At 42.1% G+C, this 25,366-nt stretch overlaps 1 protein-coding gene across 1 annotated transcript; it reads left to right on the plus strand.

The window, feature by feature from the left end:
• Positions 1 to 233: 233 nt before the first annotated feature.
• LOC120549596 lies at positions 234 to 24,142 on the plus strand. Its single transcript, XM_039786612.1, has 5 exons — positions 234 to 419; positions 1,773 to 2,108; positions 20,552 to 20,653; positions 23,266 to 23,589; positions 23,973 to 24,142. Exons 1-5 carry the CDS (start codon positions 329 to 331, stop codon positions 24,008 to 24,010), a joined length of 891 nt encoding a protein of 296 aa, XP_039642546.1. The 5' UTR covers positions 234 to 328; the 3' UTR covers positions 24,011 to 24,142.
• Positions 24,143 to 25,366: the final 1,224 nt, after the last annotated feature.

The following is a 25,366-nucleotide window of genomic DNA, read 5'->3' on the forward strand; positions in this document are numbered from 1 at the left end:
TTGTCTCGAGGCATTTAAATGCTCTTTGAACTAATGTAATATTTGCTTTTGGATCGGTTTATTGGGAGGACAATAGAGAAGAACGTCTGGTCTGGAAGAGGAAGAGAGTCAAGAGAGTTTTGGCTTTTATTCTTCTTCCTACACTTGTTGGCAGGTGTTGTACTTGTACTTGGTAACAGGTCCCGCCCAACCTGCTGGGTCACATTTCTTGTACAGTTTGCCTCGAAGTATTTCACCACACAACTTCTCTATGTGATCGTTGATTGGAAAAACTGCTGGTTCAGAAGGAGTAAAAAGACTCAGTTTCTGGTTTTATTCATTGGTGAAGATGGAAGATGGAAGACCGTCTATGGTCGTGTCGGTGGTGTCGGTGGTTGTGGCGCTTGTGGCACTTTTGGCGTATGCAATCTTCACATACGGTAAGATAGCCTTCCTTGGTGTTTATATTTATTTGTTTATTTCATTGCCTGCGAGTATGGTCCTGACCTGAGCAAAAGTAATTTCACTTTTGAAGCTGAAACCAAAGTTTTCTTTAACCTTCATGTTGTCTTCATTTCGATCATTAACTTGAAAATTAACTTTTTTTGGCGCTTTTCCTGACATTTTTGTTGCTATTTTTGATGATATTTGTCACATTTTTCAAAGCTTTCTTTTATTCATGGTCAATAAGCCTAATTTAAATTACATTATACCTAAAAAAAAAAAAAATGGTCAAAAACCATTTAAAAACATTTTTCAAATGAATAAAACACCCAAAATTCAATGGAAAAAATCATAAATTTTACATGCGAAGAATGTTGTAAAATGAATGCATCCAAGTTATTTTTGGGGAAATTTACTTGTAAGAAACCCATATTTCTGATATAAAAAACACTGAAAATAGGTCAAATTTGACCCAAGGACAACAAGGGTTAAAATTAAGTGGGGGCAGTATTAAATTCAATTCACCGCACTGATGCTAAATTCAAAATAAAACCTTTTGTGTTCTGTGTATTATTGTGTTCATAGAGTAAAATAACAGATACAGGTCTGAACATTTTTACTGAATATGTTAAATTTTGATGCTAATGCTTTTTTACTTTTACTTAAGTAACATTTTAAGTACTTTAACTTGTAACAGTATTTCCACGCTATACTTGTTTCAGTTCAGTAAAATATAGTTTTTTTGATGCCGTTCCACTTCCGGATTGCTCCGGTGCCGCTGGATATTCCATCAGATGTCCCTCATTTTCGGCCGGATGTCCTCTGTCTTTGTGTTGGCGTTCTAACCTCCGGCTGATTTCTGAGTACAATGGTTAACTGCTCCTCAGATCTCTATCTGTCCAATCTGAGTTTTCTGTTGCACCACTAAAACAACTTTTGAACGTCCACATGTTCCACCAAAACAAGTTCCTTCCTGAGACTATTTAGCAGAGGCACCGTGGCTCTGTCTGGCACTTAGCACCAGCCAAGACGATTGTGATTGGTTTAAAGAAATGCCAATAAACCAGAGCATCTCAGAATGCTGTGTGGACTAGACAGACCCTTCTCTGTAGCGCTGTGTAGGTCTGGCAATGCAAGACTAAGTAAAATCGTATTCCTACACTTCCTCACCTTACTTTCTGCTTTGCATCGCTCATAACTACTATGGCCAGGGCGCCGCCACTAGTGCTATTCTACTAATCAGAAGGTCGGTGGTACTATCTTTATAATAGCTATTTTTTTATGTGTAAACAAATACAAAAGTTAAATGCATAGTTGAAATATCCTTTTGTGTGTGTTTGTCTTCCCAGTTTCCCAGCATGATTCATATGTTGAGGTGTACAAGGGGAATGAGTCTGTCGTGCTGCCCTGCCAGGTTTATTGGTTACCTGACATCACCAAAGTGGTGTGGAGCCGCTTCGATCTCAATCCTACAACCATCCACCAGCATCAGTACAAAGATGAGCCTCATGTTCAAAACCAGCATTACAGAGGCCGAACATCGAGTTCACCTTATCCTCTGAAAACTGGAGACCACAGCCTCACTCTGAAAGATCCTTACCTCTGTGACAGCGGCGTCTACACCTGCACCGTCTACAGCAAAGGAAATATGAAGACACACAAAACTGTACAGCTGCAGGTCAAAGGTGAGTAACAAACCCCAGGTGATGTGTTTTGGCCTCTGACATGATTTTTTAAAAATTTGGCCCATGGCATCACTTCTTAATTAAAAGCATGTTGTAATACCCAACATCTCCATTTGAGTTCTAAGTCTGCTCACAGAAGAACTATTTTAACTTATGCACACTAAATCGTATAATACAGTTAAATTACAGTTAAATTTATCCGACAAAAGGTGACTGTGAGGGGGACCTCTAGCTGGACATGCCTGAAACACCTCCCTATGGAGGCGCCCATTGGGGTTTCTTACAGATGACTAAAGCTTTGCCTTCCGATTCAGCTCTCTTTTCATCATAATGGTGCGGTAAATTAAATGCAAAACCGCACAAACTATTCCGATTCTCTGGCCAACCTCCCACTCCACTGTCCCCTCACTTGCGAACAAGACCCCGAGGTACTTGAACTCCTTCACTTGGGGTAAGGACTACCTGGAATAGGCACTCATTCTGTTTCCTGCTGAGAACCATTGCCTCAGATTTAGAGGTGCTGATCCTCAGCCCAGCTGTTCACACTCAGCTGCAAACCAATCCATTGAGGGCTAAAGGGTCACAGATCAATGATGCCATCAGGACTACATCATCTGTAGGGTTTTCTCCGAGTGCTCCGGTTTCCCCCACCACTAAAAACATGTTTCCTATGTAACAGTGCAGATGCTTTGTTGAGAAACTATGAGCAGCGCCTCTTGGATACTTATAAATCACTGGACTATACATTTTTTGTAGACATAGTAGGCTATTGCCATATTTCAACATTTTTCTGCGTGAGCGTGGCCTACCAATAGGTCAAGCCTGTCCTACAGTGACTGTAGCTAAAGCTAATTAGCAGCAAGATGCCTCCCTTCACCGTGGATGACTACTACAAACTCCTTCAGAAGATTGCTGTTCTGGAAACCAAAATTCAATGGTTAGAAGTAAACGTGGAAATGACTGGATCATGTGGGAATGACACCACTTTACCATGGCCCCAAAACAATGGACAAAAGTATGCTAACACACGGCTAACTAGAACCAACAAGACTACAAAGAAACAGGAGGGCTATGGAACAGATAATAAAATCAACAAGTGGTAGTCCTCCCTGGAACTATTTTGGTGCAAAGCCTAAGAGTAAATCTTCCTGGGAAATGGGAGGATGACTAATGGGCAGGGCACAGCGCCCTGATGGGCCATTCACATTGGACGCGCAAACGGCAGCGCTGCGCTATATTAACCCATTATTGTCAATGGCTTGCGCGTGCAACAACTAGTCTGCCACTGCGCTGAGCAAAGCAGCGCGCAAGAGTGCCGCGGTCAAAGTTCAACATGGTTCAACTTTGCCTGCGGCAAGAATGGCCGTTGTGCGCTGTGACGTGCAGTCCGGTGTCTTAAAAAAACAGGAAAAAGTAAACACCGAATACAAGTAGATCCACAAACGGAACATGGACGAGAGGTTGATTTTGGCCGTCGGCGATCTCCCAGAACTGTACAACACAACTTCGAGGTCGTACAGAGACCTCGGACGCAAAACTATGCTGTGTTGCATATTTCCACCATAACAGGCATGCCAGATGTGTAGCTTATTGTATCCTCCAAATTTAAATCATTCAGGTTTGTTTTAGCTATGTGAAAACAACATGGACATGTCTCCACTGAAATACAATCAACTATGTTACATTTTTTCTCAGATACGTTGGTGCATTTGTTAAATAATAATTTGCATTTGAACAACAGTGAGTTCATTTCTTAAAACAATTGGCTGCAAAAGCGTGTATTTTGGTTGAAATCTTTTGTTTACATGTCGAAAGCAAGTATTTATACCAATGACCCTCCTTATGCCATTGTTTATACCAAGATAGTGAAACTGCTTTGTGTTGTTGTCCATATTTAAAAGTTCACTCTGTAAGTATAGTGTAATGAACAATGCACATGAAAGGGAGGACTATTCCCATGTGACACATTATTGTCATCTCTGATCTGAGAAATGTGCCAAAGCAACAGAGAAGAAGTGTACTGCTGTGAGCTGCGAAAACCAAGTTTGGTTGATATATAGCTCCATACAGGTATTTGTAGGATATATTTGTATTTGTATGTTTATATGAAGTAAAATATGTTTGGACTGATTGACACAAGTCATGTTTGTTCACATATAGGTAGTTAAGTATATGGCCGTTACACAGAATAACTGTACCCATTTCCAAGTGTGTAAGCTCCAGTTTTGGAGGAATTAATTGCACATATGCATTAAACAAAGGGCCTAATTTACTAACACTAGCGCAGTTTGCGCTGCGTCTGTAATGCGAGTTCGGTAATAGCGCACGCTATGCTTCCACATTTTGCGTAGTATTTATCAACCCTGACACCCATCAGGCAATCAGCGTCTTTCTCCGCCCACTATACCGTAAATTGCGCTGTAGCAAAGCGGTACTGGTGCTATGATACGGCTGAGTGCAGACTGCGATATTCCCACTGCTGATGCTATGACTGTTTGAAATGATCCTGATGCCAGTATTTGTAATGTAGCGAGGAGTTTAACAACTGCTGGAATGGGATGTGAACGCTGAGTGGGAGATGCAATTTCATCTTTGATTTCTTCCAGTAACTCTAATATTGCATGGCTGCTTGATCTGTAACGCTAAATTATGTTGTATTCACTGACAAAGTGTGATTCTTGTGTTAAAAATATTTTCAGTCTCGCCTGTGTCTTCATCTTGCTCAAATTGCTGTTGCCATTTCACCAGCGGCATAAAGGTCTACGAGGAAACTCGATTCCGGGTGGTTTAGACCTGCTTTAAAGAGGCGGAGAATTTCCCCGCAGAATAGAGGCGCTCTTACTGACAGTCTTTGTAAATACCACGGAATATATAATTAGGTGCACTTTGCGCTTATCCTCCCACCTTTTTGGGTGGAACTCCCACTTTCCCCACGACCCTCCCAACGAGCATATTGAAAGCGCACTTATCTCTTCCGGCTCATGTGGCAGACAATCTGCGATTTTACCCAAGTGCGCGCTGTTTGTAAATAGCCCGCATCGGTAACGTCCGTCTTTGCGACCAATTAGCGCCTGGAAACAGGCGCAAACGGCCTGATAAATCTAGCCCAAAGTGTTTTCCAGAGTATGAATGAATGATGATGAATGTATGAATTCAGGCTCATAGCTTAGCTTTATTATACCCAACTTCAGTAACTGCAGATATCTTACTTATGTATGTAAACATGCAATGATGTTGTACCCTTAAAAGGGGAATAGTAACGGGAGAAGGATGAGAAAAACACCGCGGCTCTTTCCTTCACTCGTCTGTATTGGATACATTCCAAACAACACACACAAAACAACAGACAAATGTATATATAATGTATATGTCGCACCTCAGCTCAGGACCACAGGCACAATGAATGCATCCCCAACATGCTCCAAATTGTCAAACTACTGCTTCAACCAAACAAACATGACATGCAAATTACATCTCCAACAAGCCAAACCATCATGGAACCTTCGAATAAGGAGATGCATTCAATTTTGTCATTATGACGTGAAGCAGACACAAATATACACATATACAAATGAAACGGCAACGGCTCCCAAACATCAACGTCAACACTCAGACTCACGGCGTGGCTCACGAGGTATCCGGCTACTAGCTTACTAGCTTGAGTTGGCAAGAAATTCAATAACAAATAAGTCCCACAAAACGTATTTTCCATGCATTTAAAACCACAGTAACATAAAGAAAATACTATCAACATGTGTTCATAAGTATACAGTGCTTTGCAAAACGCGAATTACCTAAAAGGGGAATAGTAACGGAGAAGGATGAGAAAAACACACCGCAGCTCTTTCCTTCACTCGTCTGTATTGAATGAGGAAGAGGACGCGATCCCCTACTGGAGCCCTAGGCATTACCAACACATCGATTATCACACAGATAAGGATCTGAATTAGCTATCTGCATACAAATGAAACCACACATTTTGAAAACACATACTATGTTCAACTCAAAACAAATTGTATGTCTGAATACGTTGTCATATACAACCTGTCACATACTCCCCCTCAAAACAGATGTTGTCCCCAACATCCAACAACTTTGACCTTTAGTGCAAGCCAAGCGTTAAACCGTTTACATTAATAGATACACAATGCACCACTATTTCAGACCAACAATTCAGCTGCATTTTCTCTTATATAGTGCAATATTACAGACTGGAACTCTTTTCAAACATTCTTTCATATTCGGATAAACATCCAGTGTCCCTCAGTGTCCTAGTTCTCTGTTTTGGTACTTGTTCTGACCTACAGTGTCCACGTAGTTACACAGAGTTCATTGCCGTCTTGTTGACGGTTCTTATAGTATGTCAAGTTAAGTGCACTTGCCTTTAATACAGGTCCATGAATGTGCGTGACTGACAGCAACAATGTCATATAAATGTGTATGTTGAGTGTAACCACAGTCCATCTCATGTGCAACAGTCCATTTAAATGTGGATTCTGTGCTGAACAGTCCATTTTGAGTGTAATGTGTATGTACTAACTCAATTCAGTGGTGTAATGTTTCTGTCTTCCACATCTTTAATGTCGGAAGTGCTGGAGGTGGTATGGCTGCACAGTGCATGTCCAAGGCACCATACAGTCTTGCCGCTGTAGTGTCCTAAGGTTGTAACAGGCTGGTGAGCCAAGCCGGTCATATGTGAAGATCTTAGGCTGTCTGTGTTGACGTCTAGGCAGCTGGCGCTCCTCACCACTGAGATCACTTGGCACAGGCGAAGGAGCAGCGTCCTCCAGTTGCAGGCCCTCCAACATAACTGTCCTCTTTCTCCTGTGAGCTCCATTTCATCAATGCTTGTTCTTCCTCAGGCGGCATGTTTTCCAGATTGTATGCGTTGGCTTGGGATATACTGCAGTTGATTGTCCAAAACACGGCAGATTGGTGCTGAAGTGAACTGGATAATACTCGTCATCTCCTCTCCTGCTGCTCTGTTTCTTGATTTCCTCCACATTTCTCTGCCTGGCGGTACGGTCCATGGCAGGTGTCACATGGGAGAGAAGATGCAAAGATCATCCCCCAGCAAAAAACACCACGCCCTGTATACATGCTTTCCTACACACATGCATTCTGATTAACCAACAGTACCACTTACTTCATAATTCCTACTCCACAGCACTAGATTTTCTCTTGTGATCCATTCCCGCCACTTCCATTATACTGTGTTACTCCTTGTTCCAAGTCAGTTGAACAACATGTCAACTGGCAGTGGGGACCCTACAACAGGTAAAAGACCCGTCACCACCATACATTGATACACATTAGTCCAGTTTTTTGTCACACGGGTAATGGAAACCCATGTTAGAACCGTTGTAAAACACACATCGTTTACACATAAAAATTTTTTTATCATTACATTCCACCAAGGTGCAAACACTGGACAACCACGGTTGAGTGGTGACAATGCCTATCTCTGCCACCTCTTGTTGACACACACATCCTCACAACCACATTAAGTAAAAATTGACCATCTCACTATAAAGCCTTTTTGCTTTTCCTTACAACCACATTCCTCTAGAACATATCTACAGTTTTTATCACCTATTTTAGCAGTTACTGAACACCATCAATAGTACATTCTCTGGGTGTTATTTTGTTGTTAGTGAATGAGAGGTTCTGTACAACCCATTCAACTGAAATCACCAAAGTAACTCCACTGTGTAGCTCACCAATCACACATAATTTCTCCCATTTCCACAAAATCTGAACTGCCTCAATACCATTTGATGAATGTATTCAACGTAACTAAGTGACAGCACATGGTAAGTTGTAGACGTAAAAGTCAGTATGATATCTGTGATGCCACTACAACCTAATTTCCTGAATGTAGATGGTAACTCGGCGCAGTTAAGTAGGAGCCATAGGCAATTACAAGCCCATTTTTTGGTACAAAACGCACCTATCTTTTGAAGCAGTATGGGGATAAACTTGACCGATACCATACAACAACGTGTACACACCAATGGTGTGATGGCATTCCTTTGCTATTTGTTTGTTTCCACCTCTTTTTTTTGATCCTGCAAAACACATACAACAGGCAATACGTAAATATTACCGGTAATACCAACACATATTAGTACACGCCTTTCCACAGAGTACAGCAGAGCCACCGTCCCACACACACCCAACGTACCCTAAAACAATACAGCCCAGTCTGACACCCACATCACGCCCCATTTTGCTAAACACAACACTACACCTCAACAACAATGTTCATGCTGAATCTGAAGGGCGTCATGAGCCAACGGATTGGACCCACCATACATCGACAAACTGTTAAGTGTCTACTGTCTTACACGACCCTGGTGATATGCCTTACCCTGCCACAGTGAAAGTGGTGTCCCAGAGTGTCCATAATGTCCTGTACTCTGGGGATGGGTGGCGATCTGGTGAGTTTTCTTATTGAGCTCCCTGTAGTCAATACATAACGCAGAGTCCGTCTTTTTCTTACACATCAACTGGGGAGATAGAGGGTACTTCAACCCACCCCGCTATCAAGTCCTGTAAGTAGTCTCATCTCCTTGTACAAACTTTGGAACAGAGATATCTTGACACGTTCAACATCTTTTAGTGAAGTCCATTTGTAGGTTTCCGACACACCTATGTCATCATCAGACCTGGAAACTATGATTCTTCTCTTACATCTGACGACTATTTGTCCTGATGTTCCTCAAGGTGAGTCAGATCAACAGGAGGATCCACAGTTCACATGTGCAAGAGGCTTTCACTGGAACTCTGGCCTGGGCTGGTGAATGGATGTGGTTGGTAGATATCTGTTTTGAATATGTTGGCAGGATACACTGACCTCACTGACTGTACAGTTCCAATAACAGACCTTCCTGGCAGTGTAATGTCACGACCTGTAGGGTTTTGCACACACTAACAATGATTTTTTAGACCACCTGCCTTCACTGACACAAGGGGTATCACAAAAGTCCAGTCCTTCAGGCCACTGTGGATTCTCATGAGGTTCAAATCAGAGTCTTGTCCTCTTTGAAGGCGGGGCCTGTACACACTCAATTTGGATGGAGTTGTTTAGGCACACTGATTCTCTCATTTGCTGTCCTTACATTATGATGCATACCTGCCCTACACTCACTGCATTAATAAAGGTTTTGCTTTGTTCTCCTGAGATGGAAAAGCATTTTACAGCCCCACAAGTTTCTCTTTCTCTTGCTATCGCTATACAAGTGTCAATTACATTAACCAATATCCTGTTGTTGTCACACTAGCATGTATTACACTCATGATACTAGCGTAACCTCAACCAGCCAACTGTCTGTCCCATTCTGCCATTTGTAACGATCATTGACTACTCTGCTACATCTCTGAGTGGCACATCAGGTAAATGGCTTCTTTTCCATTGTTCGCCTATAGCACAAACCTGTGAGCCTGTGTCCCAAAGCCTGAATCTTTTGTTTGTGCAGGAGACACCTGATTAAACACTTCTTCCTACTAGCTCTCTTACAGTAGTGTTTTCTCCAGAGCACTATTTTCTTTCATTTAATTTTCTCGATAACTGTGTTGTCTTTTTCTTAACATTTGAACATGCATAGGGCTTACAGTGTCTTTTGTGTGCTGGCCAATGGTTTCCTGCACTCTTTTGACAGTACAGTGTGGTTTTACAAACTGAACAACATTTTAGTTCCTCATTTCCTTTTTCTTTTCACAACTTGTGCAAGCTTGGACTTATCTATGTTACTGGTCGCTCATGTCCCTGGGACAACCTCTGTTAGTTACTACTCTACTGCTCTACTGGTCTCTGTGCTTTACAACCCGCTGGAAGTGTTACTGCTTCCACACTTAAAGCAATGCTGACAGTACTCTTCACCTGCTTGCATACAAGAGAAACACCTTGGGGCGTGGTGCTGGTAGAACCGCTGAGGTGCAAACCTTTGCTGAAACTGAGTTGTCTCCCTCATTGCCTAGGACCGAATGCTGGACCGATACTCCTGTACCACTGTTGGTGACTGCTGTCTGTAAAGGGCATGGGATCTGATTCATTGTTACGATGTGGGGGCTGTGAGGTGAGAAACTGGATATGGGGCAGGCATATTTGCTGGTTCTCTGCTTGGTTGGATATGTGGGGGTGCAGGTGTGGATCTTGGATGGTTTCCCTGATCTGGGAACCTCAGTTCTCAAGTCCTTCAACAGGACCATGGAAGCGCATTTCTTTTATCTCAGAAACAGATCCGGAGGGAGTGTAGCTGTCGTTGTGGGATGGTGCTTTTCTTTCCACTGGAAGTTCATTTGACTGAACTGTATTCACATTAGTTACCTGATGGAGCAGCATGTTTCTTTTGTCCTGCCTCTCCTTTTGTTCCACATGCAATTTTATTTCTCAGCACAGCTCATCTGAAGTGTTGTTTGCAGGAGGTAAGCTGCAGGTCACCTTAATGTTGCCCTGAAGCCAGTTAGGACAGTGGCATGATACCTGGACTAGCGGGTCATTTCTTGAACAGTTCCTGAGAAGCAAACAATCTCTGCAGATTTCACAAATTCTGGTCCTTACCTACCCAGAGAGTTTTTATATAACTCTGCACCTTTCTCCTTAATGGGATCTGGAGGACCTGCGAAGGGCAGGCAGGGTAAGTTTGTCTTTCCCTTCAAGGTAACGCTCCAGACCGGTGTGATGGCGTGGATTACACATCAATATCTCTGACTCTGGATAGTCCTTGTTGAGCCCACTTTCAATTTGTCGGGCTAAACTAGAAAGGTTAGCCTATCTTTTTGCCCTGGCTCACCTATCTGGCAGAAATCTTAAAATCTTCGCCACATGGAACCATTAGAGGTGCTGGGGCCATATTCTTGCGTTTTGCTGGACTGGCAGGGTTCCGTACTATTTCATTAGGCCATGCATTGCATCCTCTTTTCTTTCAGTGACAGCCTCAACGCCTCTACCTCTTTCTGGAGGTTTTCCTGTTCATCAATTTGACTTAGGATTTCACATTCACTTAGTTTGTTGCCATATGGATTTTGTCTATTATGTCCTGAACATTAAGGAGGTCTGACATCCCTCATCCAGTGGCCAGTTCTTCCCGCTCAAGATACTCTATTACATGAGAATTAACTGACTGCGGTTTCCAGCCACATGTTCTGTTCCTGATCCCAAAATCTGAAGTGTGTTCATAATTTAATCAGCTGTTTGACAGTCAGTTGGTACAATTTTCCTTTAATCTCCAGTTGCAGCTTCTCCAATTCAGACTCCATTTTAGCAGAAGAGTTGGCACAAGCAGTAAAGTAAGTGTTTATCTGACTTAATTGGTTTTTCTTTTCCCTAGTGGTCACTTTTGCTCACTTCAGGATACAAGTGCCAGTATATGAAGACACCTTGACCGCCTTGTCAGCTCTTTCCTGTGGGTGTTTATGATGATGGATCGATTCCACTTAGAGCTCGGATGTCTCAGCCAAACATCCCAGCGGTGCCTCCAAATGTTGTACCCTAAAAGGGAATAGTAACGGAGAAGGATAGAGAAAAACACCACACTCTTTCCTTCACTCGTCTTATGAATACATTCAAACAACACACACAAAACAACAAATATATAATGTATATATCACACTACTCCAGACCACGGCACAATAATGACCCAACATGCTCAAATTGTCAAACTACTGCTTCAACAACAAACATGACACAAATTACATCTCAACAAGCCAAACCATCATGAACCTTGAATAAGAGATCATCAATTTTGTCATTATGAAAGCGACACAAATATACACATATACAAATGAAACGCCCCAACATCAACTCAACACTCAGACTCCGCATTACGGGGTATCCGCTACTAGCTTACTAGCTGAGTTAGCAAGAAATTCAATAACAAATAAGTCCACACGATTTTCCATGCATTTAAAACCACAGTAACAAAAGAAAAATACTATCAACATGTGTTCAAAGTATACAGTGCTTTGCAAACGCGAATTACCTTAAAAGGAATAGTAACGGGAGAAGGATGAGAAAAACACACACGCAGCTCTTTCCTTCACTCTCTGTATTGAATGAGGAAGAGGAGCGACCACTGGAGCCCCTATACCAACACACAGTACACAAAATTGAATTAGCTATCTGCATACAAATGAAACCACATATTGAAAAAATACTATGTCAACTCAAAACAAATTGTATGTCTGAATACGTTGTCATATACAACCTGTCACAATGACACATAGTGTTGACATGCAACATTTTATTTAGAAATGAAAACCCATTCATAACCCATCCGCGAAATCGTAGGCCCGACTCTCGTCAGCAGACTGTCTGCTCCCTGTTTAGCCAAAATTACCCCTGGAGCCGGTCACAGTGAAAGCGGAGCTCCTGCAGCCGGAATTCCCCCAACTACTCTCTGGACCTGAGGGTCTCGTGCACCCACACCTTTCTTGCTGCAGCTGCGGGTGCCTTCCTCTGTTTTCTCCTCACAACCAGGGCAAGTGCTTTCTTTTGGTTCAAAGACAGAAACATCTTCGCCACCAAATCACTACTGTGTATCCTACATAATGTTGCGTACTGCTCGTCTGATGTAACACCGGACGCAGACATGACGTGCATTCAAATATTGGCGCATGTATGATGTAAATTTGCACTGAGCCCGGCGGCAAGCACAACAAATATATTTGGGAATAGGATCACCTAGCGGCGAGCGCAGCACATGCCGCGTACAATGTGAACGGGCCCTGAGATTTGTGATATGACCGGCTGGCCTGCATTATCATCCAGGCAGAGCACCTCTTCAACCCCTGTACATAGTAGGACACAGCCATGGACAGCTGCAAAAGGGAAAATTAGCAACAAAATGCCACCCCAACAACCAAGTGTGCAAATGGATAACAGATATGCTCCTCTACTGCAGGACCCTGGACATACATCTGATGATCTGGAGTGTGTCTCATCGTCACACAGCAGGGTAAAGACTGAGAGCAATTCAAAAAATAAAAAGCTACAGGGAAAGCTAACTACTGGGCCTCAAACTCTGATTGTGGGTGACTCTGGCTGTGAAAGATGTAAAAAGCAGTAAAAACACCAAAACACTCTGTTTTCCCAAAGACATGGTGTCTGACTTGGCCCAAAGAATCCCAGATATCGTGGCAGCACACCCAACTGTGAAGAAAATTATACTGCATATAGGATCCCATGATGTTGTAAAGCAACAGTCTGAAGTCCTGAATCGTGACTTTATGGTTCTGCTGAATACGGTCAGCTCCCTAAACGCGAAGGTGTTTATCAGTGGCCCTATACCGCCATTCAGAAGAGGAGCTGAGAGATTCAGCAGACTGCTGGCACTGAACAAATGGCTTTCAACTGAATGTACCGTCCATTCTCTGAAGTTCATTGACAATTTTACCATATTCTGGAATCACAGACATCTTTTTAAAGCAGATGGACTTTTCCTTAACAAGCCAGGAGTAAAGCTGTTCACCTCTAACCTACTTTACTTTCTGCACCACACATCTGCTCCCTCAGCCAAATCACGAGACAAGAGGAATCTAAACAAGAGGAAGACATAACAAAGCACGCCAGTGATCTACCACAGCCCCCACGTGAGCAAAGATTTGACCATGGGAGATACGAGAAATCTCAACCCCCTCTTCACCCATCCAACACTCCTTAAACTCCCTTACCTTTTCCCCTCCTTACCCGATCCCCATGTTGGAGTTCAGTGGTAGGATGACGGAGCTAGTGGATGCTGGTACCAGGTTTGCCCCCCTACCTTCTCCCATCGTTTGCCCCCGGAAAAAAATAAAGTGCCAGGCACCTCTGCCTGAGGATGCTTGTGTACAAAATGCAACAAGCGTTAACTGATAGATGCCGGGTCCAGGCTGCATGCCTAGTGGCACTCATGACTCTTTCCAGGACAAGCCCGGGCCCTGTGTATTAAATTCTTCCTCAATTTATGTTGTGATAGGTCATAGAAAAAGAATTGTGAATCCGCTAAGAAGCACTTAATTGCAAACTTAGCAAATTTTGCATCCGTTCCCCTCCAGCCACAGCCTATCCCAAAAAATGAGACAGATAATTATGTTAACACACTACCAATAGCCTTACTAAATGTCAGGTCTTTGGCAGGGAAATCATTTTTAATCAATGATTTTATCATTAAGCACAATCTTGATTTTATGTTTTTAACTGAAACCTGGTTAGACCGTAATAGTGCTGCTGTTCTTATTGAGTCAGCTGTTCATTACTGTTTTCAATACTGTTCATCCTTCTTCGATGACTTTATTGAACTGCTGTCTATAATCTGTATTAACTTTGACTATGTAATTATTGCTGGCGATTTCAACATACTGTACATGTTGACAACCCCCAGGATAGACGGACCAAAGAACTGTGTTGTGTTTTTGAGAGCTATGGACTGACTCAGCATGTGACGGAGCCCACACACAATAAGGGTCACACTCTGGACTTGATTATCTGCAAGGGTCTAAACATTTCCAAGGTTTTGGTGACTGATGTTGCTCTCTGTGATCATTCCTGTGTTTTCTTTAACGGCACTATCTCGGTGCCCAAAAGTGTTCAAACAAAGGTAATCAGAAAACGGTATATCACTGAAGACACCAGTGAATCATTCATTCAGCTTTTCTCCTCCACACCCGCCATCTCTGGGATCTCAGTCACTGAGCTTGTAAATCAGTTCAATTGTAAAATTACAAATGTTATTAATGCCGTTGCTCCCACTATGGTCAAAGCTGTCTCTGGTAAGAAAAGATCTCCATGGAGAAATGTCATACTCGTGAGAACAGAAAGCATCAGAAAGAGTGTCGAAAAGCTGAGCGCAGATGGCGAAAAACTAATCTCCAGGTCCATTATAAGACCTATAAAAAGAGACTTCGCATTTATTATTTGGAACTGAGGAATCCAAGGCGGTCCGTCTTCTCTGACATTATTGCCAGAAACAATAATTCACGTGCTTTGTTTTCTACTGTCGATAGATTAACAAACCCTCCAGTACCAGTAGCATGTGGACTTTTATCCACTGAGGCCTGTAATGAATTTGCCTCCTTCTTCAAAGACAAAATTCAGAAAATTAGACAAACAGTCAGTGCCTCCATATCGAATACAGAGTTTGTGTTGTCACAGTGTTCACGGAAAACAAATTCCAATGAGACACAATTTCATACGATTAACCACAAGAACCTGGAGGACATTATACAACATCTGAAAACCTCCTCCTGTTGCCTCAATATTCTACCAACGGGCCTTTTCAAAAATGTTTCGAATTGATTGGCTTTAGATCTTCTAGAGATTGTAAACACTTCTCTTCTCTCAGGTATCTTCCCACAGGCCCTGAAAACTGCAGTCATCAAGCCACTCTTAAAAAAGAACAATCTAGACTAGTCACTAATGAGCAACTGTAGACCGATATCGAACCTTCCATTTTTAAGTAAAATCATAGAAAAAGCGGTTTTCCAACAACTCAACCTTTTCTTGTCACTAAATGACATTTTTGATGCCTTCCAGTCTGGTTTTTGACCACATCACAGCACTGAAATGGCTCTTGTTAAAGTGTTTAATGGCATCCACTTGAACACAGACAGTGGCAAAACTACAATCTTAGTTTTTTACTTGATCTCAGTGCTGCATTCGACACACAACTCTGCATTCGACACGGTCGACCACGACATATTACTAGACCGAATGGAACACTGGGTTGGCCTTTCTGGCTCAGTACTAAACTGGTTTGAATCCTATTTAAAGAATAGGGACCACTTTGAGTCCATAGGTGATTATGTATCTGAGCATACAAATATGATGTGTGGAGTTCCCCAAGGCTCCGTTCTGGGGCCTCTCCTGTTTAACATTGTTGCGTCAAAAGACAGGTATTCATATTCAAGGCATTCACATTTTCAACTTCTTTCAAAGACAAAACACCAGCAGGGGGCAATAAAGTGCATACATTGTGGTACCCATCACTAGCTTGTGTTTCCCTGGGGAACCTATATACTGGTGCACCATTGTGAAGCAGGTGGTGAAATGTTTGGTGAAGAGAAAAGCTTCACCGGAATTCCTTCATAGAAGAGGAGATCCACATTCAGCTCATTTGGGATTCTGGAGACGCAACCGGTAGGAAAATGGACATTGTTGTATAAAATTGTTGCCAGTTAAGTGTTTATTTGTGTTTGGAATGAAGACCAAGTGTCTACTTTGATAATTATATTTTGGTGGAACAGTGATCGATGGCAAGCTACTTGACAATTGTTTATATTCATGTTGTATTGTATTTGAAATGCATAGTTTCAGTTATTATACTAATACCATATTGTTTGAAACTTGAGGCTATTTGTGTTTGTTTTTGCTGGGAGAAGTTTCTCCATAGACTTAGTTAATTCTAAATGCCATTCATAACATGACTACATTGAGATGTAATTTAGTAATGTATATTTATTTTTGTGTTTTGCCTTTAAAGGTAAACCTGCTATTGCTACTGCTACTGCTAACTAACTGACTAACTGGGATTAAATAAAAGAAGTCAGAAGAAAATTGAGTTGTCCCTTGCGTCCTTCAGTCCTTAAAGGGGCCTTTTTCAAGTTTCAAGGCAAAGAGCTGAAGTGTGAACCATACACAACTTGACAGTTGATAACCGCAGCGTGGCAGTGAAGACAAAAGGATCAACGGCCTGAAGTCAGGAAAGCTGTCGTCGCAAAGGAGGATTGACTGACATCTCAACATGGTGGAGGAAGCTCTTGGGAAAAAAGTGAAGGAGTTAAAGCAAAGAAGAACTTTAGCTAAAAGCGCTTTTACCAAGCAGGCAAACTCCCTCAGCCGAGGCGCAAAACACATGACTAAAAGAGAACTACAAGAGGAGTTCAGGAAGCTCACGTCGGAGGCGAGGACAGTCAATGAGACAAATGACGACTACAGGGCTGGCCTTCTGGCAGACATTGAAGCTGAAATCGATGAGGATGAAGAAGCTGAACTGAGCAAGCAGCAGTAGACTGAACTTGAGAAGACGTTCCAAGAATGTGAAGCACGATTGGATGAGGTCAGGGTGAAGATCCAGTCCAATCTATGGCCTAGATACGGCGAAAGTGAGGTGAAGTCTGCAATCCATGAAGCCGAGACAGCCTGTGATGGAGTTGCACAAATACCTGTGGCAGCTATAAACAGAGATGGCTACAAGCTACGATAGCCATCTGCTCTTGGCGACATCACCTAGCCATCTGCTCCTTTGCTACTGCTACTGCTACTGCCTTTAAAGGTTATCAACAAGCTACTGCTACTGCTAACTAACTGACTAACTGGGATTAAATAAAAGAATTCAGAAGAAAATTGAGTTGTCCCTTGCCTCCTTCAGTCCTTAAAGGGGCCTTTTTCAAGTTTGGGCAAAGAGCTGAAGTGTGAACCATACACAACTTGACAAACATCTACATGCTTCCACTGGCTCAGATTATGGAAAACAACAAACTAAGTTACCATAGTTATGCGGACGACACACAAATTTACTTAACCTTGTCACCAGGGGACTATAGTCCAATACAAAAACTAAGTGCATTGAACAAATTAATGACTGGATGTGTCATAACTTTCTTAAATTAAATGAAGAAAAAACGGAGGTGGTTGTTTTTTCGAGCAAAAGAGGAACGATTAAAAGTCTGCACTCAGCTTCAAACGACAATGTTAAAAACAACAAAGCCAGAAATCTTGGTGTAGTCATGGACTCAGACCTGAATTTCAACAGCCACATTAAGACTGTTGCAAAGTCAGCCTATTACCACCTTAAGAATATATCAAGGGTTAAAGGACTTATGTCTCAGCAGGATTTGGAAAAACTTGTCCATGCTTTTATTTTCAGTAGACTTGACTACTGTAACGGTGTCTTTACAGGTCTCCCCAAAAAATCAGACAGCTGCAGCTGATTCAGAACGCTGCTGCTCGAGTCCTCACTAAGACCAAGAAAGTGGATCACATCACTCCAGTTCTGAAGTCTTTAGGCCAGTTACACACTGCACGCGTCTCGCGAGCGTGGCATTTCTGTTGCGTCTCAGCTGCGTGGATTTTTCTGTGTCCTACATACCAGAAGTGTGTCTGACGCGGCGCTGCTCCTGCTGCTAGGTACAGGGAGGGCTGATCTCGGGACGTAGTGCCGACAGATTCAAACTCTGAAAAATGGGTAAGTGGGCTGTCTGAACAACTTAGTGTAGCTATAAAGAGCCTATATAGCCGGATGTTGGACCGTCACTCAGAACACACACTACGTTGTTATCGTAGCCTATCCTACCATTTATATATCGTAGCCTATCCTACCATTTATATATAGCCTACTGATTGGATTAAAGCAAGACAATGTCGGCAGTATTGACTGCAAAATATGTTACAAAATATTTCGTTCTGTATGACAGGTGCAATATTTGAAAATCTTTTCTCTGAAATTTTGTATTACATTTATATCTACATTGATGTCAAAACCTAGACTATCAAACATCAATATGTCATTTATTAAATGTATTTGTGTCTAAATGACATATAAACATATTTTCCTATTCTATTTTGCCTGGAAACGCTTCCAACACGCTCGCGTCTCGCGTGAAAAATAGGCGTCGGTTCTATTTCTAGCAGGCACGCGTCTCACGCCGGCAGTGTGTAAGCTCTAACCTGTTACCATGGGAGCCGAAATATAAACGGACACGCCACGCAGCTGACACGCTCGCGCGACGCTTCCAGTGTGTAACCGGCCTTACACTGGCTTCCAGTGCCTAAAAGAATTGATTTCAAAATACTTTATGGTTTAGGTCCAAAACACATTTCTGATCTGCTAGTAAACTATGACCCACCCAGACCTCTCAGGTCATCTGGGACAGGTCTGTTGTCCCCAGAGTCAGAACTAAACAGGGGGAAGCTGCATTCAGTTTCTATGCTCCACATATCTGGAACAAAATCCCAGAAACCTGCAGTTCTGCCGCAACTCTCAGTTCTTTTAAATCAAGGCTGAAGACTTTTCTTTTTGATGTTTCTTTTCTTTAAATAGTTGTTCATTTCTTATGCTGAAGTTGCATTGTTGAAACTGTATTGGAATTTATATAAGCCTATAAAGACAAATTAAAGGGTAAGACCAGTGAGACCGACACGTTCAGGGAACGGCGGGGATTGCAGGTGGATTACGTGTGTAGAGCAACGGCTTACACATTGTCCCATACTAGCATCATGAAATTTCGTATTTTATCTGCTTTTATATTTTTAACTGTTTTTAACTGCTTTTCAATGTTTAATTTCTTATACTGCACTGTAACTTTTATTCTTGTATTTTAATCGTTTTTGTGTAAAGCACTTTGAATTGCCCTGTTGCTGAAATGTGCTATACAAATAAAGCTGCCTTACCTTGTTAGTAACTTGCAACTGCCTCCATAGTTTTATGGGATGATATATACAAGTAACCCAGTGTCCAAAACTTGCGGCCTTAGATCAGACGACACAATCACAAAATCGATCATTGACCTTCAGCCTAGGATGCTCTGGTACCAGGTACACTTAAACATCCTTATGTTTGAACATGGTGTTCGTTATAGACAATCCTTCGGGTTGAATCAGGAAGACCATTCTGCCTAATCACACCTCTCTAGGTGTCTCCATTATAGCCCATGTGCAAGTTGAATTCTCCCAGGAGAACTATGTAGTGCCCTACTGGAGCTCTGTGCAGGCCTCCATTCAGGGTCTTCAAGAAGGTTAAAAACTCCAAGCTACTTTTTTTCGTCAGAGTCCCCCCATGTGATGAGGAGGGGTATGCCAAGTAGCTTCTTCTCGCTGTGCCCAGCCAGGCTCCGCGGCAAACCCGGCCACCAGGCACTCGCTGTCCAGCCCTCCATCTGGGCCTGACTCCAGATGGGGGCCCCCCTCTCCTCATTGATTCATGAGGCTTTTTGAACCATTCCTAGTCCGTCCCCTCATCTGAGACCACTTTGCCTTAGGAGACCATACCAGGAGCACCAGGTTCCAAACAACACAGCCCTCAGGTCCATACGTATACACAAACCTCTCCAGCGTGATAATGTGATGGTTCACGAAGAGCCCTGAATCTTTAGCTGACAAATCTGCTACAAAATCCAAATGCATTTCATCATTATTTGGGCTGCCGTTATTGCCAATCAAGAATCCCCAACATTGCCAAGTGAACGTGGTCTTTAATACTGTGGATTACACTTAAGGCCAACAGAAGAAAATTTACTATATTATATTGGATTTATTTCAGCTTGTATTAGTATTTTATGCCAAATCAGGACACAAGATTTACACCCTCGTTGGGGCTAGTGTGATCCATCACAAAATGGTCTCTATTTGAACATTAAAATCCAGTTTTCATAAAACATCTGTAAAAATGTTTCATGAAGCTTTAAAAAGATTTTTTCTGGGTTGTGTAAAGATTGCTGAAGATTGTTGTTGTTTTTGCCATCCACAGAACCGCCACCTTTGTCTATTGTACTTCTGCTGCCTGTTGGTCTCCTGGCTGTTCTCCTGGCCTGTTTTCTCATAGTTTTTTGTCGCTACAACACCATCCCAGGTATGTTTTACACTTTAACATGTTCTCATGAAGCATTCATACATGTGAAAAGTATGGAACTGTATTTATATATTCCTGGTATGTATTACTGTCAGCAGCACACTGACTGCTGCTGTATAAGCGCGTGAAGATCCTCAAAGGGAGGAGGTCGGGGGGGATGTTTGACTCCTAAAACACAGGGCTTTCAAGCTGGGGAGCAGAGTTCATGTCCTGGAAGAAGTTAAGGAGAAAACACAAGACTTTCACGCAGGAAACAGGTGTTCATGTCCTGAAGAAGTTAAGGAGAAAACACAAGACTTTCACCCAGGAAACAGGTGTTCATGTCCTGAAGAAGTTAAGGAGAAAACACAAGACTTTCACCCAGGAAACAGGTGTTCATGTCCTGGAGAAGTTAAGGAGAAAACACAAGACTTTCACCCAGGAAACAGGTGTTCATGTCCTGGAAGAAGTTAAGGAGAAAACACAAGACTTTCACCCAGGAAACAGGTGTTCATGTCCTGGAAGAAGTTAAGGAGAAAACACAAGACTTTCACCCAGGAAACTGGTGTTCATGTCCTGGAAGAAGTTAAGGAGAAAACACAAGACTTTCACCCAATCCAATTCACTTTTTTTAGGGCTGTCAGCATTAATGCGTTAATCGCGATGCGATTAAGGGCCGAGCATAACGCGTTAATTTATTTTAATTGCATTAATTGCATGACGCCATTTATTCATTTATTTTACACTTCACTCGACTTTGCGTCGTGCCTAACGGGCTACTATTTTGACCCTTTGGCGCTGACTTCTTCTGCTGCAGAATGCAGGCAGGCTACCTGCATGGAGAAAGACAGCAGCAACACACTTCTGAATGGCGGTTTTTATTTTCCAAAACTCCCGGACGGCTCAGTAGACAAGTTGAAAGCCATATGCACATTGTGTAAAGCTGAATTAAAATATAACCGAAGCACGTCAAACTTGAGCTACCACCTACAAGCCAAGCATAGTACAGTTAGCGTGACTCAGGTTGATGCTAGCGGACTCAGGCAAAGCACTATTTTGGAGAGTGCTACTAGCCGACCTGTGGATGAAACCAAATCCAAAAAATGACTACCACTCTTGCAAAATGGGTGGCAACTAACTGCAGACCTGTCAGCATCGTAGAAGACTCAGGTCTTAAAGAAGTACTACAGTTGGCATGTTCTGACCCGTCTCATACATTGCTGTCGAGGGAGACAGTAGTTTCACGCATACACAGCCTGTACGACACGGAGAAAGCAGCTAAACTGGAACTGCTGCAAGGTGCTGCAAACGCTGTCTCATTAACCGGTGATCACTGGACGTCAATGAGTAATCAGAATTATTCAGGAGTTACTGCACAATGTCCTACTGTGGCATCTGGTTTGTTTGTACTGTATAATCAAAGTGTTACATCTCAGTCAATTGCTGTGGTGTTTTAGTGAGGTACTTGGAGGAATTGTGCAATAATGACAGATTCACACAATTGTTTACAGTAAATAAATAATAAACAAATACAAATCTTAAAGTCATCTTCATAAAGTAACTTTCTTTGCATTCATTTGATTCGCAATCAAGATACACTGGTAAGAATTGCTTTCCATCATTATTATGTACTTAAAAACAGTTCTAAAATGCAAAATAAATAGACTTTTAATTGTGATAAAACATGAGATTAATCGCGATTAACTATAGAAATTCAGCGATTAATCGCGATTAAATATTTTTTATCGTTTGACAGCCCTACTTTTTTTATATAGCATGATTTTAACAAACACAAGGTTTCCAAAGTGCTGCACAAAAAGATAAAACAAAATAATTAGATAACACAATAAAAGCACCATAAAAGATGAGGTACCCAATATAAAGCTAAAAGAAATAAAATTAAATAAGTAGAATGAATAAAAATAACTAAAATGCACTGCCCACACACATAAAAATATAAAAAAGTAAAGTATACACATAAGATCAACACTCTACCTGGTGTTAAAAGCCAAAGAAAAGAGGTGGATTTTAAGAAGAGTTTTAAAATTAGACAGAGAGGCCTGTCTAATGTGCAGAGGCAATCCATTCCAAAGTTTTGGAGCTGCATTGGCAAACGCTCGATCCCCTCTGAGCTGGGCACCGTCAGGAGCAGCTGGTCAGCTGACCTGAGAGATCGGCTAGGAGTGTAGGGGTGCAGCAGCTCAGAGAGGTAAGGTGGGGCAAGGCCATTCAAGGCTTTAAAAGCAAATAAAGGAATTTTAAAATGAATCCTCAAATTGACGTAAACCCAGGAAACAGGTGTTCATGTCCTGGAGAAGTTAAGGAGAAAACACAAGGCTGTCACCCAGGAAACAGGTGTTCATGTCCTGGAGAAGTTAAGGAGAAAACACAAGACTTTCACCCAGGAAACAGGTGTTCATGTCCTGAAGAAGTTAAGGAGAAAACACAAGACTTTCACCCAGGAAACAGGTGTTCATGTCCTGGAGAAGTTAAGGAGAAAACACAAGACTTTCACCCAGGAAACAGGTGTTCGTTCCTCTGAAGTGTTTTAGAACCCGTTGTAGGAAAGAATGTGTTGTGCCACAGTTTTTTTGTGTTTATGCAGATGATGTTGTGGTTTGTTGTTCTCTTAGTCTCCCGGGTGGAGGTGGAAGACGGTGTGCCGCTTGTCATGCTTCCTTTCCAAACTGCAACCCCGCTGCCCACAGACTTCACAGTGGAGTGGAGCCGCTGTGCCCCTGGGCCCATGATTGTCCATGAGTATCGGAACGGCCATCTTGTCAGACAGGACAAGTTTTACAGCAACCGCACAACCCTGGAGCAACATCGAGTGACAATTGGAGACTTCAGTCTGATCCTGAGGAACCCCTGCTTCAGGGACAGTGGCAGCTACATCTGCACCGTCTACAAGAACAGAGACATCCACGTGCAGAAAGTAGTGCGGCTCAAGTTCAAAGGTCAGTACTGGTGATCAGAATCACTGCTGCAGTAATGCTGATTATTCTCTGCACATGACACACACCCATTTACCTAAATGTTTGGTCAATTCAACATTTCAGACAGCAACTGCCTCAATTGTTTTCAGTGTAAAAGCAAGTTTAAAGAGGAAATATTGTAAACAACTAACTTTTTCTGTGCTTGTGCACATACATTTTATTCTGTAGGGCACATTACAGAAGCTTTCTATCTTCTGAAAACAGATAAGTCTCCACTGTCTGAAAGACATAAAGCCTTCTCTGAAACAGACAGAAGAAGTCGGAAAAGTTACAGATTGTTAAAGATGTGTTGTGTCCATCTGACTCCATGTTGTGGCTGACTGTTTCGTGTCTTCTGTTTTTAGAGAGCTGGTGGTCGTGGTTTTTAAGAAGAGAGTACTGAAGATGAAAACAGACGACCTGAACACAGTGTGACGATCCCTGCTGTGTCTGTCTGTTGCTACGTTTACCCGTGGCCGGCTATTTTCATAAGCGGACATTTCAACCTCTCAGTTTTCAAAAATAACATCGTGCACAACTGTCAGTTTTCAGAAAAGTGTTCGTTTACACGTACCCGTGTATACAGTATATGCCGTCAAGAGCACGCCAAACCTGTAGGTGGCAGTGTAACGAGAAGCTGAAGCCCACGTTAGCCAATCAGAATCCCGAAAATAGCAACAACAGCAACCAATCACTTCCTCTTTTTCTCTCTTGGATGCCTAAACCTCTGTTTGTCTCAGTTTACATGCAAACGTGTAAACGAAGATTTCCAAAATCTCCACTCTGGCCGGAGTTTTTAGAATCGTTTTCAGAGGTGAATTCTCCGTTTGCGTGTAAACGAAGGGCACAAACGAGGGGAAATGTCTGTTTTTCAAAATAACCTTGTACGGGTAAACAGGGTATATGTCTTTGTAGGAGCTCGTCAGAGTAACCTGGAACACCTGAGTGTAACCCGGCTTTTTAAGCCTGGCTGCAGGACAGCTCTGGGCTCTGCTATTGGCTGGTTGCTGCTGGTCCTGTTCTCTCTAGTTTCGTTGGTTTCCTTTTTGATTTGTTTATGTAGTGTAGTTTATCTTTATGGTTTACTTTCACTGTTCTCTCACACACACACACATAATCCCTCATGCACACTTACACCACTGACAATACTGACAACCACACTCCTCACCTTAATAACCCTTTTTATTTTGGTCAAATTCGGTTTGATTTGAGTTAATAAAGTACATTTTTGATTAAACTTTATCATGGTGTGTCTCCTCTTTGTCATATGCTTTGAGCTGGTTTGTGACAACAGTTAATGGGCAGCTCAACTGGAACCATTTTAACTTTTGTCACTTGTCTGTTTTAAAGTTTTTGGTGGCTCATTAAATAATTATATGTGAAAATGTTCAGAGTCTTTTTGCAGATGATGTGGTCCTGATGGCATCATCGGACCGTGACCTTCAGCATTCACAGGATCGGTTTGTAGCCGAGTGTAAAGCGGCACTGAGAATTTACCAGCAGAGGGCGCCATTTATTCCTGTTTGCATTCAGATTCAGAAAGATTTCCCCATCCATGTGCTCTCTGAAACATGTGCACATTTTTATTCATTTAAACTGAAGTGAAAGTACACAATTATCATCAGCTAATGCAAACTTTTTCTAAAATACTCAGACTTTTTCTAAAACATTTTAACTTTTTCCTAAAATATTTTTAACCTTTTTTCTGAAATATATTTTCAACTTAAATTTTTTCTAAAATATAAAAAATTTCTTTCCT

This window comes from Perca fluviatilis, chromosome 20, assembly GCF_010015445.1.
Source record: "Perca fluviatilis chromosome 20, GENO_Pfluv_1.0, whole genome shotgun sequence".
In the NCBI taxonomy this organism is placed as follows: domain Eukaryota; kingdom Metazoa; phylum Chordata; class Actinopteri; order Perciformes; family Percidae; genus Perca; species Perca fluviatilis.